Source organism: Spermophilus citellus (genome assembly GCF_964194105.1).
Source record: "Spermophilus citellus genome assembly, chromosome: 3".
Classification (NCBI taxonomy): Eukaryota; Metazoa; Chordata; class Mammalia; order Rodentia; family Sciuridae; genus Spermophilus; species Spermophilus citellus.
The window spans coordinates 27,034,712-27,054,298 of record NC_138184.1 but is presented as its reverse complement, the minus strand read 5'-3'; the positions used below and the strand labels follow the sequence as shown (position 1 = coordinate 27,054,298).

The 19,587-nt window shown below is 40.3% G+C and overlaps 1 protein-coding gene across 4 annotated transcripts in view; it reads left to right on the top strand.

Moving 5' to 3' along the window:
* The window catches only part of STAC (SH3 and cysteine rich domain), a 150,137-nt gene that overhangs the window by 119,962 nt on the left and 10,588 nt on the right, over positions 1–19,587 (top strand). For all 4 annotated transcript variants that reach the window (XM_081286509.1, XM_081286508.1, XM_081286507.1 and 1 more), the window contains 2 exons: positions 15,219–15,270; positions 15,373–15,510. In XM_081286509.1, coding sequence (XP_081142635.1) covers positions 15,219–15,270; positions 15,373–15,510 — 190 coding nt within the window. The remainder of the gene's footprint in view (positions 1–15,218; positions 15,271–15,372; positions 15,511–19,587) is intronic.

The following is a 19,587-nucleotide window of genomic DNA, read 5'->3' as shown; positions in this document are numbered from 1 at the left end:
TCTGCTTGTCCTAATACCATGCAGGTCAGGTTAACACTCACCCGTCACTCCCTTTAGATGGCCACAGAAGGCCTGGCCCCTCTCCTGAACTAGCTGACATTCCACCCCTTCAAACCTGTATCATATGGTCCCCTGCCCATCTCCCACTTTTTCCAAAGCCCCTGTAAAATTAGGAGGGAGTCACTGAAGGACAGCAATTAGACCCTGTTTTCTAGGTCCCCTATGCCATCAAGGCTCTGCAGCTCAGCTGCCCTCAGGGTGGGTACAGCAACCGGTGAGACTCAGTAGCTGATTGATATATCCTGCCTCAGTCTGGCAACTTCCCCTAGCTCATACCCCAGGGTTAACTTTGCCTCAGTTATAGTTTGAAGTCAGCTTCCAAGTGGTTCTCCAGCCTTTCCAGAACAGAGTACAGTACTGACTCCTTAGTTCTGTTCAGACTATTAAGTTCTTATGTATCTGCATTTCCTCCATCATTGGGTAAAATTCCCATGTTGCTCCGTGGCTGGAGTTGTAAACACTACCCCACCGGTTCTGACATCATCAGGGCAGGAGGAAGGGATGGCATGTATCAAGTTGCATCCTATTCATCAGGCATATGACAAGACCATGCATTGGAGCGGAGCATCCTAGGATTCTACTGAGATGGTGCCTTGCTACGTCAATGGGCCACCACTTACTACCTGCAGATGGACACAAGAGTGACATATATTTGCTTTGTAATAAGTAGAGTATATTGAATGCGCCTCAAGATTCATTTGGGTGTCTAAAATTTAACCACTCCCTGTTGTACTGGTCCCACTGTTTTATAATAGAAGATTACTCTGAAGTCATCAGATTTAAAAAAGCAATTCCAGAAAAATACAGAAAAGTTACTGGGGATACTGAGGAATGTCTGGCTTCCTAGTGGTGGTCATAACTTTGTGTGCTTATTTTAGTTGGTTGCAGGCCATTAAAAGTCAAGTTGTCTGGTCACGACTCAAACGTTTACAGTCTGCTTCGAGGCAAACAGGACTATTCATTCCCAGGAGTGAAATGTCTACATTGCATGCACTGCAAGATTGGAGGGATAAATCACACTTTTTTTTTTCCTTGAGATTACAAGTTTCCATTTTAAAAGCCAGGAACTTGATTTAGAATGTGTAAGGCAATGCTTTGGGGATTTGGTATAATTCCTTGAATGAACTAGGGCTTTGTGAATTATCTTTTTCCTCCTCAAACCATATGGGGGGAAAAATCCTTTCAATAAAATACCAGTCTTATCCACCTGCATTCTGATCTGGGGGAGCATGCTGGATCTGGTTCTCAGGAAAAAAAAAAAAAAAAAAGGAGATGAGAGTACAGGAAATGATAGAGTCTGAACTAGAGGGCAAAGAAGACCTAGATGGCAAAGCCAACCAGCATAAATCCCTCATTATAAATTTTCCCAATAATAAGGGAAGTTCTTTCTACCAAAGGCCAAGGGTCCAGACCTCTCCACAGACCTCCAGACTCACCTGCCCACCTGCCTACCCAGCAATCGATAGAACAGAGCAGCTCTACCCTCCCTCCTGCAAACCTGTTCCCAAGGGCAAATGATGTCACCATGTGCCCAGGTCACAATCCAGTCAGGGAGGCATCTCCAACCTCATGCTCCAAATGTATTTGATGAGCCATTTCTACTTGACCCCTGCCTAAAATTTACAGTATCCATCCCCACCTTCACCTCTCACCTGGATTACTGTAGAAGATTCTAGCTGGTCTCTGTTTCCAGTCTTGCCTGCCCCCAACCACCCACCATGCCTTTGGGGTGGAAAGTATTCTTAGGCAATAGTACGCGCAGTTCCAAGTTTCATCTGGACAAAGTGGATTCAGACTGCTGCTCCTCCTCTTTCAAACAATAGGGCATATGATCTGACTTTCTGAACCTTTACAGGATTCAGATAACAACCTCTGGTACACTGAAAACTTAAAAATGTTAATTCCAACCAGTTCTGTTTAATTCTCCAAAAAGTAGATGCTTTCTTTTCAGAATTAAGAAATGGGGGCAGTAGGGGCAGAGAATATGGCAGCATGGGTTCACTGAATGTTTGAAGATAGAAAGAGTGGGCATCACTTGGCCTGGGTTGAAGTCCTAGCCAAGCCACCTGCTCAGCTGTGTAGTCACCCATGAGACCTGGAAAAGTTACACAAGTCATTTGAGCCTCTGCCTCCTGACCTGTGAAAAGGAGGTACAAGGTGCGTTAGGGCTACTGAGGACACTCATGTATTTGTTCCAAACTCTCCAAAGTCCTCCCATTGCCTCTGCATAAAAAACAGAATATTATAGCACTTCCAGACCTCTCAGTCTCATTCACACTGTCCTTTTTTTTTTTTTTTTCTTCCTCAAAAGGAGAGAGAGCACTACCACCTGCCAAGGAACTTTTCTTCCTCAGTCTTCTTCCTTCCTGCATCTTCATATCCACCCACCATCTCCTCCATCAAACACACACCTACACACTGTGCCCCTTGACTATTATCCATCCGCTAGATCACAGCTCAGAGTTCACCTTGTTGGTACATCCCTTCCTGATACACTCAAACCAAATTAGTTTCCTCTAAAACCTACTTTTATGACACTACTTTTTTTTTTCATTCAAAGCACTTATCTCCACTTGTATTTTTATATTTCTGAAATTATTTGGGTAATCTCTATCTCTCCTGTAAACTCCATGAGAACAATTCTGTAATTACTAACCCTTAAAAACCTGGAGCATGGTTTGTTCTTGAAACCTAGCTGATAGTAAATATTTAATGAGTGAATAAGCATTATGGAAGTGATCTGAACTCATGCTGGACAATTAGCAGGCAAATAGAGTCCAGGGTAATATAATGGACCATTAATGGAGATGCAAAGTAAGCTAGAAGCATTAGCCAGGGTCTGTTTCCTGGAGGAGACAGTCCTTAAGCCCAGTGAATATTATGTGTTAAGAAATTGTGGAAGGGGAGACCCAAAGGACCCATGGTCCATCAATAAATATCAAAGGGTTGAAGGGAATCAGGAAGATGTCCTGCTGAGCCTTTACTGAAGCACTCAGAGTTGGGATAGGAGAGGTAGAGCCAGTTGCTACTCCCCAATTCTTAGGGCAGTGAATACCCCTCTTTAAAGTGCTGAGGTCCATACTTAATCTCCAAGTGCTATACACAAGAGAGGCTTCCCACCGTCTGCTTTTCTATAGTTTCAGTGCCAAATAAAAGTCATAAATTTATTTGCTGTTGGGGCACCATTACCCACCCCAACCTTTGAAGCTGATTATAGTGATTTACTTTTTCTACCATCACAGTCTAGAGTAGGAGATAGCCAGGTGGTGGGGCAGGAAAAGGCAATGTCTGGGAGTCAAATAGGCTGGCTCTGGTTTCCAGTTCTGATACTTAGTATTTGCATTAATTTGAGCAAATCTTAATCTCTCAGAGCCCTGTGTTCTCCTTTCTAGGAGACTGAGTGTTAAACAAGATCATATAAATAAAATGTGGGATTTCATGCCCAGGATGAAATGAGATGCACAGTATATTTTAGATAACTTCTCTTCATAATTTTCATGTTTTCAGTATATCTTTATTTCACCGTCTTTTAAATAAACTCATTTACACTTCCCTAAAGACTTGGCAGAGGAAACAGTGAAACACCCTCTCTGGGCTTCCAGCACAGCCAGGGAGTCTTTATCTAATTGGTCCAGCAATAAGGAATCTGTGTGATTCCTGATACTATCCTGAGTAGGTCTTGCAGTTACTGGAATGACATGCTATAGGTATGCAGGTTTACCACTGACACCTAAGATATAATGCCATTGTTCATGGGGTCTCCAGACCATTGTTAATGAATGCAGGTCTGAGAATATTAAAAAGCTACCCAAGTCCCTCTGTTGGGGTATAATGGGCTTGGATAGGTAATGGATAATTAAGGCTTAATTTCCTTTATAAGGCTTATTGTCAAGTTTCTGAAGAGTCCTAAAAATTACATTTTATGAACTGTCACTTTAATTCATGAGCAAAGCTCTTTAAAATGCTACTTGAAATATAAATTGGATAATCCCATTATAATAATCGATGAGAACCCCATCACAATGGACACTGGCGTCACTGATGTCATGCCCTGCCTCATGGATTCACGTAGACTGAGTCAAATCATTTTTCTGCCCATCTGGGTGTGTAGGTGTGCAATGCACTCACATACGCACAAACTCTCCCAATCACACTCACCATCACAGTTGATTCACACAAATTCAGCAACACACTCACATACATACACACATTCACATACTTGTACATACACAGATGCACATTTATTCATACATGCACACACACAAACACACAAGCATCATTAGACACTGCTTGATAACCCATGCTTAGCTTTCTGGTGAAAGTAAACCCTGCCTTCAGCGCTTGCAAGTAACTAGTCGCAATATCCTCACTGTTTAGGGATTCAGAAGGCTGCAAAATAGAGATTCATGACTTCTTATTCTCACCAAGGCACCTTGTCTTTCAAACAACAAGGAAAACTCCCATCCCTTTGCCGTGTTGATATTTCATGTAAATAATTAGCAGACATAAATAACTCCAAGTAAACACAAATGCTTAAAGCATCTTAAGGATTCTGAAACAAACAATTGAGAGCAAATAGAGGATTGAAAGGTTAAAATGCATATTTTAGTGCCATAAGATGCCTATTCCTAAGAATCCATTTCAACTTTCCACATCTAAGTCATTTTCATTTTTATTAGTTCTTCCCAGATTTATATGATAATGGCCATTTTTCATAATGGGGAAAAAGGACAAGATAAGAAGGCTTATAGAGCTGACAGCAGAAATTGCTTCCCCAATATTAGCAGATTCTAAAAAGGATACAAATTAATTGCTCCTTCAGTGCAAGTTAGAACACCTAAATTGAGGGAAGGGGGTTCAAGGAAAAACATATCTTCTTTTAAACCCCAAATAAGGTTTTAGATTTATGAATCTCCAGACTCTTGGAAGCAGCCTCTCATTTTCCATGAATGAGTCAATGAAAGCAGACAATCACGGGTCTCCTTAGCTAATATTTGCAAGAACCTCTGGAGATATGATAGCCTGAATTCACCCCTTCCCACTTTTCTCAAAGCACAACTTGAAATTGTTTTTAACCCTTGTATGGCTGTTTCCAGGATTCATTCTCAAAGAGCTCCAGTGGGTCACAGGGTTAGGAGCAGCAGAGGACAAGAAGTTATAATCCAGTGGGAGGTATTGTAAGGAGTGATAGGTGCCCAGAGGGGCATTGAAGCAGGCTTGGAGGCTCAGGGAAGGCTCTGCAAGAAGGCCTCATCAGCACTGGGCTTCCAGAAGAAGAGAGGTCAATGGTATCTGTGAACCCCTTTCCCTTGAGGAGAGGGTAAGGAACAGTGGGTTAAACTTCAGAGCAAGGAATTACTTTAAGAGGTATCACATGAGAATCAAATGCACACCCCATTCCAGAAAAAGTGGTGAAGTCAATTGCAGGGGCAGGAGTCTATTCGATAACTATTTCCATTTCAGTCTTGATTCTGGAAAGACTGCCTTAGAACTTGGTAATGCTTAGTGAATGGACACCTGGCTGTTTAGTTCATCTTCCAGTGAGACAATTTATGGTTCTTAATCTTTTGGGAAGTGAGGTGGGAGAACTGAGCCCAAGATCTCACAGGTAGAAAGTGGAAGTTCAGAGTTGGAACCCAGGGAGTCTTTCTCTGACCCACAATTTCCATCTTATGTCAATTGGGGTAGATTTCCTTTCTGAAAAAAGTTAAAAAAATTTTTTTGTAAGGAGTTAGACCTATTTTTTTAATTGACACATAATTGTATGTATTTGGGGGATACCCTGTGATACTTCAATAAGTGTATACAACATCATTGATCTGATCAGGGTAATTGCATATCACTTTAAACATTTATTATTTCTTTATGTTGATAATATTCAAAACTTTCTCCACTAGCTAATTTGAAATATGAGGTGAAATGTTGACCCTTTATCCATCCTGTCTCAATTCTTCTTTAGTCAGTGGATTTAGGCAGTATATTAATTTATCTCACTAGGTCGCTCACATTACTTTTTACAGTAGTGTTGTTAAGGCCAGGAATCTTGTGATCTGTAGGTTGTTCATAAAATGTCACTTCTGTTAAAGGAGAAATTCTTAAGATAAAATCATGATTCTCATGCAAACGTAAAATGAACACATGTCAAATTTTTATTTAACTAATTAAATGATGAAAGAACCAGTAAGACGCCATCCCTGGTTCAAGGGAGAATTCAGTGCATCACACATCTGCAGGCAATGAGGAATGCAGATGTGGATTTACAAGCAGATGCAAAACTGGTCAGCATTCGTGGGATAATAACTGATGAGATTCTACCAGACACAACTCACTTGCATTTCTATGCACAAGAATGATTTTCATTATTATCAGTTTTCTATAGTTCTCATGAGATGTGAAATAAAGGCATTGGAAGAGGAGAAATTAACCTGAAAGGGTACATTAGACAGGTCACCAGAGCAGTATAATATTTCTGCCCATTGCAAAGTCTTTCAGTTTTTTCCCCCAGCATCCCCTTGAGTTCTTTTAGCAAAACTGTGAAGTTACCAAAGCAAAGACTAGGAGAAAACTCTGGTTACCATGGTAAAGTCTCTAGCTACAAGCCATAAGAATCTCCTGGAAATATTACTAAAATCATTATTTTAAATATTACTAGGCTCCACCTAGACCTACAGAGTTAAACCCCACTTGCATAGTTAAGTGCTGTCCTAGATTCTGATTGTCTGCCAGATTTGAGAACAACTGTGACTGATCCAAAGATATGCAGTGGGCCAGTGGCAGACACAAAACCAGAACTCAGGCAGGTTTCCTGATTCTCTGTTGATACTCTGTGCCCAGGTCTGGGTTTGATTTTTGGCCAATGACTTACTCTAATGTCCTTCACCTTGCAAGTTTTCCTAAAACCCTCCATAAAATAAGAAAGTAAGGCCCCCTGAGACAGAGTAAGGCAGAAAAACACCCCGTTGGTGTCTCGTTCCCATTCTCTAAGTACATTACTACTTGGCAAATGCATCTACTTAATTAAAGCTAAATGTAATTCTAATGCACCAATTTGACTTAAAAATAATCTTCACAGTCACCAGGACATCAAAATGCAATTAAGGCTATTTGAGGAAAGTCTCTGATGCATATTATGTTCTGCTGCTGCTCTATGTCAAGAAACCCAGATCTTCCCGAATGTCACTAATGTGGTTAGCAGCCTCCCGCTCACTCAAATGCCCCTCTCAATTAGGTTCTGGAGAGCGTGATCCATGACAGTTCAGGAACATTTACCAAATTCCTTCCAAATAGTCCTTGAGCTGAATACTCTTGCTGGCCTATGGACTTGGGAAAGTTGCAAAGAGTCTTACAAATATCAACGTAAGACAAATTCATACTGCAAAGTTCATACTGGTTACCTTCTACTCATGTGCCCAAACTGTAAAAGATCTGGACCAGGATAATACAGATTTGGAAATGGGTCCAGTGAAAATTTAAGCAGTAGCTCTAAAATTAATGAAGCCATTTAACTGAGTTCCTTTTTTTGCTCCTATTAACTTGGTTTTGCCCTGATGCTTTTTCCCATTAGGACATCTGTTTGGGCTGAGCAATGATGCTTGCTGTAAGCTTGATTTGGGATTCTTTTTGTCTAATGAATGAGAAAGGGTATGACCTATCAAAGACGGCCCACAATGCCTGCAGTGTAAATTGAGCAGTTCTGATGAGTTTTGGCAAGGCACGAGTAGTACCAGAGGAAGCTTGGTTTAGTAGAGTTAATCGTGGATTCAAACCTTGAATCCAAGCAGAAGAGTCTCTCAGAATCTGTTTACTTGTATGAAAAATGCCCACTTCACTCAGAGAATACCATGGTCCCCCTCCAGGTTATGTGCTTGTCACCATTGCAATCAGTCACCTACAAACTGGAATACTATGTCCAGCTCCTGGTCCCAGATATACCCTTGTGGTCACTACCTAGAGTGGAGGGGTAAGAGGGTAGTGATTGACATGAAAACAAGGAGAAGCTTTTCCAAAACTCTGAATTACACCACAGACCAGGGTCTGAAGCCACTAAAGTCAAAGTAAAAGACTCTCATTAAACAACTGCCCCTAACAAAAAAATACTGGAACACTCACTTGAAAGGTAGTGCAGCCTGGCACAGTGGTACAAGTCTGCAACCCCAGCCTGAATCCCAGTTCAAGGCCAACCACAGAAACATAGCAAGAGTCTGTCTCAAAAAAATAAATAAATTTTTTTTTTTTTTGTAAAGGGCAATGCTCACTAGATCATCTAATTTTCAAGTGAAATATTACAAACTTGGGAGGAAAACAGCATTTTTATCATATATCGTTCACATTGCCAAGGATTTCCACATAGCAACATCACAAAGTAAATATAGTTCATAACATATTTATTATGCATAACACATAAGCATAAAAATATAAATGAGATAGCTGAGATGCAAACACATTTGTGTGTTTGGAGATTTTTTTTTTGTTGTTAGGAATCAATTCCATGCTTGGTTTTGTCCTGCTACTATTTGTTTCTCATTCACCGATGAGACTCACTATAAATTACCAGCTTATACATCCTTATCCTCTGAGATTATCAAAATCCTGAGGCCCGTAATTATGGCTTAATGACAATAATGGACACCATCTGTTGTGGACTTATCTAAATGTGCTGTACAAAATATTACTGCATTTAGTCTTCAAAAAATTTTTTTGATGATATTGCACTCGGAGTTAAGAAAACTGAGGCTTAGAGAATCTTTTCATCTTTGTAATTCCAGTGCTAAAATGCCATGGGCACTGAAAAAATATGAACTTGACCGTCCTATAATCTCCTTTGACTAAACAGACAGAGATGGAAGAGTAGGGAATGACACACTTCCTCTGAATTCCTGAATAGTCAGTACATCCAAATCATTTAGAAAGCAAAGGAGATCACAGATCTTGCTGCTTTGTGCTTCTCCAAGTACAGCCAGTCTGAGGTCTCAAGTTGTGTCAGACAGTGGAGAAGGTGTTCTATGGAAGAAGTGACCTGATCAGGAGGATGTCAGTGTCTCCACTTCTGGAATCTGCATGGGGAATGGAAAAGGGCTGGGCAGTGGGGGCTTAGTTCAGCTCTAGGAGCTCCCAGCCATACAACATCTGGATCCATGCAGCCAACCAGGCTGTGCCTGTACTGTTCACACCCTCTGTGCTCTCACAACCTGAGGAGTCCCTAAAGCCAGTTCATCTGGTGATGGAAAAGATGGGTCCCAGTGCCCATGTGGAAAATTGAGAAAGGAGAGATGCAGAGGGACTGCTGAGAAATAAACCCAGAGAACAGTCATCTATTTGGCATGTGCATACACATAGTCACACGCAATTAACTGTATCCTCCTCAGTGTGAAGCCATAATTCTACAGTTAGCTTTAGGTGTTTTGCTTCTATTCCTGCTAATCCATGGTTCCCTTACCATTTCAACATTTCCCATAAATCGTGATATAACCAACCTGAGCATCTTCCTCTGGGCCTATGACAAATGTTACTAAGCAAGCTAAAGAGAAGAGCCCATGTGGTGATCTGATCTGTTTTCACAAAATAGAAAATTGATACTTTTATTATTATGAATGGCATTATACTTTTGGTCATGGTGTATGATTCTGACTTTGGGTCCAGGGTGTATAATTCTGGGTTGCTGTGCAAGCAAAGCTTTGACCTGTACTTAGAATGCTCTGATTGAATTAAGCACAGAGAGGGGAAAAAAAAAAAAACTTAAGTATTTGAAGCCTCATCATATTAGTCCTAAGAATTTGAAAATAAAGAATGAAATTACAAAATCTAGATAGAATGGATCAGAAACATAAAGTCACCTGAAAGAAAGAGAATAACTGTTGGGCCAGAAAAGGACTTTGCTCATACCTGAAATGTAATAACCTGAATCAAGGATCTTTCCATGGAAAGGGATCCTGTTTCATAAGTTTCCATGTCCATCTGCCATGTCCATCCTCAGAACAACCAGGCAGAGGAGAATGGCAAGCATTAGAGACCTCTGCTCCCCAGGGACCCCTGGCAAGGCTCACCTCTCTATGAAAAGCTGCTTGGCACAATGTTTTAATTTAGTTCTTTGATGGCACAACACAGCACACCAGCACCGTGGCAGAAGAGAACTAAGTTAAGAAAGGATTAGGAGGGAAGGGCTGCCAAGAAAAACCACATGGGGCTTGTGCCTGGGAGTCAGGGAAATAACCAGCAGGAGCTGCAGGGGCAGTTTATGCATGGAAAGCCATGGGGTTTGCTTGGGCTCCCTATAGAGGGGCTAATTTGAGTAATTTATAGTCTCAAAAGCATAGACCTTTCCCTTATTGTCTGGTCCGACCCCAGAGTAGGTGGGTAAAGCTGGTACACAATGATCCAGAGTGGGAGAGCCTTGGGAAGGGAAGTGGCTAAGAGTATGGACTTAATCAGCTGCTTAAGAAAGGAATGAACCAGCCTGTAGGACTTCAAAACTGATCAACACATGTCAAGAGCTTTGTAATGTTGTGAACAACCAATAAAAAAAAAAAAAAAAAAAAAAGAATTAAAAAAAACTGATCAACACATTAAAAAAAAAAAAAAGTATTACTGAGTGCAGCTGGTGGGAAAGAATGCTGAGATTGTTAGGTGGTACCTGGATAGGCAGGGGGGATACAAATCCCACAGCCACAGGTCTGCTCATTCAGATGTTAAGTAGTTGTTGCCCCAGAGAAAGATCCTCCCTGCAGTGAAGAGGAGCGGTATTAACTGTCTCTTCCAGAGGTCTAGACTATTGGACTAATCTCAGTAGGTGGCCACTTTTATTCTTTATGGCTATCTCCTATTTATTTCCTTCATAGCCCCTGGGACAACTTACAATTGTGTATGCATTGATCATGCATATACATTTATTATTAGTTATATATTTATTAAATGTTTTGTTAACTATTTACTTACTTAGTATCCATAATATTCATTCCAGTGAGGATTTCATTCACCATAGTTCACCTACCACCTAGTAAAATGGCTCTTTCAGAATCTGCATTCTGTAAATATTTGTTGGATGATCAGGTAAACAAACAGAAAAATAAAAATAAAAGAATTATGGTTGAGGCCAGACACAGTGGCACATGCCTGTAATCCCAGCAGCTCAGAAGGCTGAGAGGATCCTGAGTTCAAAGGCAGCCTCAGCAAAAGCCAGGCCCTAAGCAACTCTGTGAGACCCTGTCTCCAAATAAAATCCAAAATAGGGCTGGGGATGTGGCTCAATGGCTGAGTGCTCCTGAGTTCAATCCCTAGTAATCCTCCCTTCAAAAAAAAAAAAAAAAAAAAAAAGAATACATTTAACTATACTCACTCACCAAGCAATTTTCTGACACTGGTGGAGCTTTTTATAGAACAAGATAGAATCCATCTCACACTGTCAGGAGTATGTCTGGTATTTCTATAAACTTAAAGCCTCTGTTCCAGTAAGTGCCATACTCTAACGTATGGTTAACATGGGGCATGCACTCTGGACCATTTACTTCTGGGCCCATTACAGAGTCTCTAGCTAGACTATAAAATCCAAGGACAGGTTCAGCAGTCTCTTCCTTCACCCTCAGGAACAGTACCTCCCCCAGTCTCCAGCTTTATTATATATTTGCAATTGCTACCAAACCAGCAGCCAAGTCATCATGTTTGATACTGACACACGGTTTCTTAGGTTACTGGGTTAAATAAAATCTGCTGGAGCCTAGAAGATTTTTCCACATTGATTTTCAACCTTGCTGCTTAATTAAATCCCTCACCTGGGAAAGAGTGATTTTTCAGCCACCTCGCTTTCTGTAGCTTCAGCATACAACTGTGACTGTCGGAACACTGAAATGCCAGTTGTGTTTAATGCTTCAGGTGCTTTAAGCCTGTTAGATCAGAATCCCCAACCAAGATAGATATTAACTGAGAATTGAAAATGACAGCAGAGGAGAATGAATCAGAGTAGCAAAATGAGCACACGAATCTGCTTTCTCTCTTGCTCCATTTCCTAAGAATGTCCAAAAATATCTTTTTATTTTTTTAAGGATACTTCCTTAACAGTCCTAGAAAACAGAAAGAATGCCAAGGGAAAACCAGGAATCTTGGGACTCACCTGGCAGACTACAGCAATTGTAGTTAGGGTGAGAACAGTGAAGATGTCCAGAAACCAAACAACACTGGGGAAAAAAAGTTTGAGATGTAGGAACACATTGGAATAGACACAGAAAATCCAGGGGAAAACATGGGGGGAGTCTGCAGCCGATTGATTGCATTCATGCTCCTAATTCTTCATCTCTCCCTATATTCATGACCTATGTCATGAGATTGCAATTCCTTTCACAAAGAGGTGGAACCTGTTATCCCTTCCCTGGAGTCTGGACTGGCCTTGTAACTTGCTTAGGCCAGTAAAATGAAGCAGAGGGACAATGTGTTTATTTTAAGCCAAAGTCTTAGAGGCCCATGTGTTTGCACGTTTCCAATTGCTGCTCCTGAGTCTCTGCCATTGCCATGAATGTTCGCTGTTCCCTGGGGTCTGAGAAACAGTGGAACAGGGCAAAGTCACCCAGCCAACAGCCAGCCAGCACCAAGACTCATAGTATATGAGTGAGCCATTAGGATTTGTGACTGTTTGCTACAGAGCATTATTGAAGCAGTATTTAACTGATAGAGCCCCAACCTTTCATACCACCACATTACTGCTTATAATGAGCAATTGGCAGCAATGGTTTAGACTCCAGATCTAAACCAATATCTATATTCAAAAGAAAGGGAACCCATGCTTAAGGAGAGCTCCCATGTGAGCTCCAATGCCTGAGAAAGAATTATACTGAAATAACTCTCCAGACCTTCTAAAGGGCAGAGGAAAAGGAAAGACAGCTCTACTTAGGAGGAAAATAGACAAGCTGACCTTTCTCACCAGGGTTAGGAAAGACCTCCTCATTTCCCCACTGAGCTAGCAGAGGAGACCCCAAACTGCTTAACACTATATTTTCAAGTTTACAGAAATGAGATGCATTGCTTGGCACACCCCACTCCCTTCAGCAGAACCTGTAGAGAGCCCTCGTGCTTGGGAGAGAGACCCAGGGCAGACCAGATAGGTGTAATAGCAGAGAAGCCCACCCAGCTGGCCACATCCACCTGCCTCTATCTCAGTGGTTAATATAAAGAGACAACCAAGAAATGCCAGATGTTCAAGAAGATCCTTTGACATGAAGGAGAAGTGATAAGATAAAGGTCAGGGCAACTGATCCTACAGGAAAAACTTCAATGAAGGAAAGAAATAGTGTCTTTAAAAATATAATAGTCCCCAAAAGATCCATTATAACATTGCATTCATCAGAAAGCAACTGTCAGATATTTTTTCAGAAAATAATAAAGACAGCCTCAGCAATTTAGTGAAATCATAGTGCAAAAGAAAAACAGAAAGGGGAGGGATGGGGATTTAGCTCAGTGAATAGACTGCCTGGGTTTGATCTTTCAATCTCCAATACAGAAAGAAAGAAAGAAAGAAAGAAAGAAAGAAAGAAAGAAAGAAGGAAGGAAGGAAGGAAGGAAGGAAGGAAGGAAGGAAGGAAGGAAGGAAGGAAGGAAGGAAGGAAATTTCAGCAACTAAGAACCCTTGAATATTAGTTTTTTTTTCTAAAAACACTTGAAAAATACTTGCTAGCTTTTTTTGTTCAAAAATTCTTAGTATTCAGATAAAAAAAATAGAGGATCCCAGACACAAAATAAATGATGAGGAAGATAAAAATAAGGAAAAAATTTAATACAGAGGGAGAAAAAACAAATGGGAAATATGTGAGAAAAACAAAAAGTATGGAGAGGGATCCCAAAGGTCAAACATGTGTTGACTAGAAGTTCCAGAAGGAAAGATGAGAGAAAACAGTGAAAGATACAGCAGAGAAAAGTTTACAAAGTTTCCAAAGGGGGAAAGTAAGTCTTGGGATTGTAAAGGCTCCAGCAAGTACTGAGAGAAAGGAGTCAAAGCACAAATTCTCTCTCCTTTACCCGTCCCCACACCTGGATTGGGGCTGGGGGCAGGGAGGGAGGCAAGAAATAGCAAACAACATCCACACCTACAACGCCAAAACCAGCACAAACACTCAGTCTTCAGCTAAACTCAAGCCATTCTTGATGAATGACATAAACACACACAAGTCTAGAACAAGACTCCCAATTACCTCGATATCAAAGTGGCAAAGAGGGAAAGTGGGACTAAGCAGAAGTGTGCTAGATTTCAAGAAGTTATTGAGACTTTATAGATGATCATAAAGAGATAAATAAAAGCGATCATAAGGAGACAATAAAGAGATCACAAAGAGATAGATGATCATACAGAGAATGACCATTTAATTATAGATGTTACCGCTAAGCAAAAAAATACCCAAAATAACAAAGGCTGAATGTTTTCTCTGATATGTGGATGCTAACACACAATAGAGGGTACAGGGAGAATAGAAGTTCATTGGATCAGAAAAAGGGGAAGGAAGAGAGGGGAGGGAGGATAGGAATAGGAAAGACAGTAGAATGAATTGGACATAACTTTCCTATGATCATATGTGAATTCACGACCAGTGTAACTCCACATCGTACAACTACAAAATGGTACCCTGGGGCTGGGGATATAGCTCAGTTGGTAGAGTGCATGCCTCATATGAACAAGGCCCTGGATTCAATCCCCAGCACCAAAGTGGAAAAAAAAAGGGGGATCCTAATTAGAATAAGTTATATTCCGTGTATGTATAACATGTTAAAATACAATCTACTGTCATGTATTCTAACAAGAATAATTTTTTTAAAAAATACATTTACTTAGCTATATATCATCTAAGTGTGTAGGATGGGAGGAGAATTGTGGGACAGAGGGGGAATTGCACCTTGAAACTTCTTGACTTCTAAATTTTGGAGTTTTTTAATGAAAATATGATCATCTATGTGTCAAAATGAAAATAAGGATTATTTTTTACATACAGTGTAGAAAGTGTGTTTGCTTTCTATCTTGGGTAGGAAGAATTGGTAAAAGTCATGTTTATTTTATTTCTACTTATAGTGGGATTGTTTGCATTAATGAAAAAAACTACTGATTCCAAAATATCATATATGTCTTTTGTTTTTCATGTTTTTCCTGCTCCTATTTCCCCACCCAACTCATTAATTCTTCATTTTAGGCCAGGAGACATAATTACTCTTCTAGAAGATTCCAATGAAGACTGGTGGAAAGCAAGTATTTCTCTTTCTTTAAAAGGAAAAAAAATCATTTGGTAATTATAATTACGATAAATGTCACAAATGGAAATGCATGTCTCCTTTTTTTCCTTCCAGGGGAAAATTCAAGATAGGATCGGCTTCTTTCCAGCCAACTTTGTTCAGAGAGTACAACAAAACGAGAAGATTTTTAGATGTGTTAGAACCTTCATTGGATGTAAGGAGCAGGGGCAAATAACACTGAAAGAGAACCAGGTGAGTAAAGCAGACACATGCACACTCCCTTTATGACCAACCCACATTATGGATGATACACAAAAATCTGGATGAATGAAATTATAGAGTATTCCATTTGAGAAAACATTTTCTTACTTCAACCTTATTAGCATCCTTAGTATCTAAAAACACACAGCCAAAATGTTAGGAGGCTCACCTGATGGTGTCTATTCACCAGAGGAACATATAACTTCATGGTGGCAGTGAGGAGTCCTGCACTTTTCCCTGGGACCACTCTTCTGTGTTCGTGCCCAAAGTGTACCATCGTCATCTCCTGGGAATACTTGGATGTTACTGTATTCCAAGGTCCGCTGCATTTGTCTCTAATCCTAGGTACCCCTCTTAAGCCTCTTTGTCCAGACTCCAAGCCTCTACCTGTTCCCTGAAGACCATGACACCTTCACATCATAGCATAAGACATAGACAAAAGATATATGACCAAGGACCACCACAGGTCCATGTGCTGGACATCTCCCTACCGCTATCTAGACATGTCTGTCACCACATTGTTCAAGTGCTGTTGTTGGATCTGGAGTTCTTCAGGAAACTGTCAGTGTTCCTGAGCCCTCTGCATCTATGTCTTTAAGGTGCTTGCATCTGGCTTCCCCATCTCATCCCTGGAATGTGGATAGAACCATCACAACATGTCTTTGTTCTATTCTTCCTCTCTTTGTCTTCTTCCAACTGAGACAGGGCTAAAAATATGCTCCAACCTGCAAGATTGTTCTGGATATATTGGAGAGGATATAGGGAACAGGAAATTAGACATTTCTTTTCTCTCCCAATGAAGTCTCACAGTGGACTTCAATCACCAATTTTGGAATTCAAAAGCTAGTGCCTCTCTTCCCATGTCCTTGATATAATAATTCTAATATTTCCCCTGGCAATGTATGCCACTAGAGAAAAATGTGAGACTGACCCCACAAGAAAGTACAAAATGAAAAATGCATGAATAAGTTTAATGCAGCTATATCCAATAGAGTTACTCAAAACATATCTTGAATATGTTTTTGGAACTGCCTTCAAAGATAGTTTCTAAGTCATACACACATACAGAGTCATTACTTTATAATATCTAATTTATAGTTTCAAACATTGTTTACCCAACATAACCCACCGTTTTATATGCCACATGTGACTCCAAATATCTTTATCATTTTGAAACAATACACCCTCAAAGAATAAGGATTTTCCTTTTCTTTATGGCTATTCAAATAATCTCTAGAAAAAAATCAAAAGAACAATTATGAAGGAATAGCTTTTCTAAAAAAGAAGTTAAACTATTCCTCCCCCTATATTGAAGTAAATAAAAGTTATTAAAAATAAGAGACCAATAATTCTGAGTTTTATTTTCCCTGCATATTTTAACAAAGTGGGGTTGACGTCACTAAAACTTAGCTTTTTTATAAATGCTGGGATATATTAGCACTCTCATTTTGCATGGTGATTTGGTGCCATACATTGAGAGATATAAAACTGCTCAACTTCGTGAATGCAGTAATTCCACTTTCTATAGTGTAATGGGGAGGGGTGAGGCAAAAAAGCTAACCATCAGAGTGCTACTTCACAATGGTGAGAATTAGGAACCATCATCCAACAATCAGGGCACCTAAGCCAATAGTAATACTATCTTTAGGGCCTAATGTTAGGAAACAAAGCAGTTTTGATGGTATTATAATAATATAACGAACAGAATATTGGGATTCTGACTCAAATGGACCCCAGTCACACTGCTCTCCCCAGGTAAACACAAAAGGAGAGACGTAAATGCAGATGGGGTCTGAGGCCCTGTTTTCATTCTTGGAACCATGGTGAACCTGGAGTACCAATTGTGACCTAGGGACCTCAAAGACTTCCTTATTATATCCCTGCCCCACCTCTCCTCACCATCACAACCACCACCACCACCACCACCACCATGGGCTGGGCTGAATCTCAGGACCCTGTGGCACCTGGTGGCATAGGAGAGCATAGAGGGTAAGAAAAGGTATAGCATAAGTGGCAAAGGAGACAAGGTGGCTGGTGGCCTACCAGGAGGAGCAAGACAGGGGGAAGCTTTAATGGACAGTGATAAACCCCCTGGCCCATGTGGCCAAATCAGATCTCCTCCCTGTGGAGAAGTGAGAAGAAACTTAGGAGAGAGAACAGAGATCTTCAAATATTGTATCACCATCTTAAATGATGGTTTATAACCAGTGAAGGTCATTAAATTAAATATTAATGATATAGTGATACAATGGTATTGACAGTTAACATAAATATTGGGGGAAAAGAGAGGGTTGGGTTGGTTTTTTTTCTATTTAAATTACTTTTACATCATTAATTTATAAAAAAAATAAAATTTAAAAAGAAGGAAGCTAAAAATATCCACTCTTAATCTTTTGAATCTAATAATGTAAAGGAACTCAGGGTTGCTATGGCTTTCTGGGGCCCCGCCTTCACAGGTGCAGGCTGGCCCACATGCAACACCCTATCAACACCTCCACACACCACCACATCCCACCTTTGTCAGATCTAATTGCAGCAGCTGCTATTTATATCAATATATAAACACAAATACCCCCAGAGGCGTATGCTGTCTAATGATGTAGGAAATGTTGTCACTGAGCTCTATGATTTCACCGTGCTTCTATAGTTTTGCTCATAAGTGACATTCTTCACTTTTATCAAAATTGCTTATATGGTAGGTCCACTTTAGGATATGCTGCATTTTATAAATTATGCCACCTCTCTTTTACCTGGTTGCTTTGGACATCATGTATTCTTTAAAAAGAACAAAAGCCATGGATGTGCTGGTGTATTTTCTGCCCAGTGATGTTGATTCTTCCTACAATTAGTGTTTCCATAACATATCAGTTCTGCACACTTCCCAAAGAGGTAACAGCAGACGCCATTGTCTGCCTCTACAGAGTGGTGGCATCTGAGGGACACCTCTTAGTGACAGCCTACCTAGGGAACACCCACATCCTTGCACCCCAGCAGATACCACAGACCACTCTGCCTCCCCTAAAAGTATATGCAGACCTCTCATGGCTGTTCCTTTTTTTGGATTGTAATGACCTGTTTTGGGTCTGCCCCTTCAAAGAGAACCTTTTATCTCTAATCTCAATTTACCAAAAAGAAAAGAACAAATTAATACTGTCTTAGACTTTCTCTCAATAGTGTCTTTTTTAAATTTTATTTATTTATTTTAGTTTTAGGTAGACACAATATCTTTATTTTATTTTTACGTGGTGCTAAGGATTGAACTCAGTGCCTCACATGTTCCAGGCAAGCGCTCTACCACTTGAGCTACAACCAGCCCCTCAATAGTGTCTTAATAATGATATCATCATCTTTATTAGCCATTATTTAATCATGTCATGTATGAATTATATAATATTTATAAAGTTTAGGTACCTGCAACATTTGCTTTGAGCTTGTACTCATGCCTTGTGATTTCTGCAGGTTATTCATTATTTGTTTTATAAAACAGGCAACAAAGGTTCCCCAAGGCAACATACCTTGCAAGTGGAACAAAAATCGGATAAGTGGTCAGGCAGGAATGCAAACACAGGTCTGCAGACTCCAAATCAAGGCTGTCTACTGAGTCAAGGGTTCCAGACCATGTGGGAAAACTTCTGAACAGTATAGAACCACTTATATACCTTGGCAGCTCCTGGGGTTGCCACATGGCATAAAGACAAATGTTTGAGGCCCAGAGGACCCCTTGAAAACAAAGTCTTACTCACATGGGCTTCCTATTGAGCCATTCTGTATTCCAGGCCATGGAGTCACCATCATGAGACTGAGACCCCAATTCTAGTGCCACATACACCCCGCAAAGCAAGCAGGCACTTTTCCCAGCTTGATTCCATGCCAACACTTTCAACTTCTCTTAAGTTTACCCAACTGTATCCTTCCTGTTCCAAAAATTTAGAAAGTCTTTTGAGTAAAATAAATTCAGAAAGGATGTTCATCTTTATTGGCAAAAGTTTTAAATATTCTTGCTAGCATGTTTGATTGTTTTTCTCAGCATAACCTTGTGCTTCCCCTTTGGAGATTAAGCATTGTTTT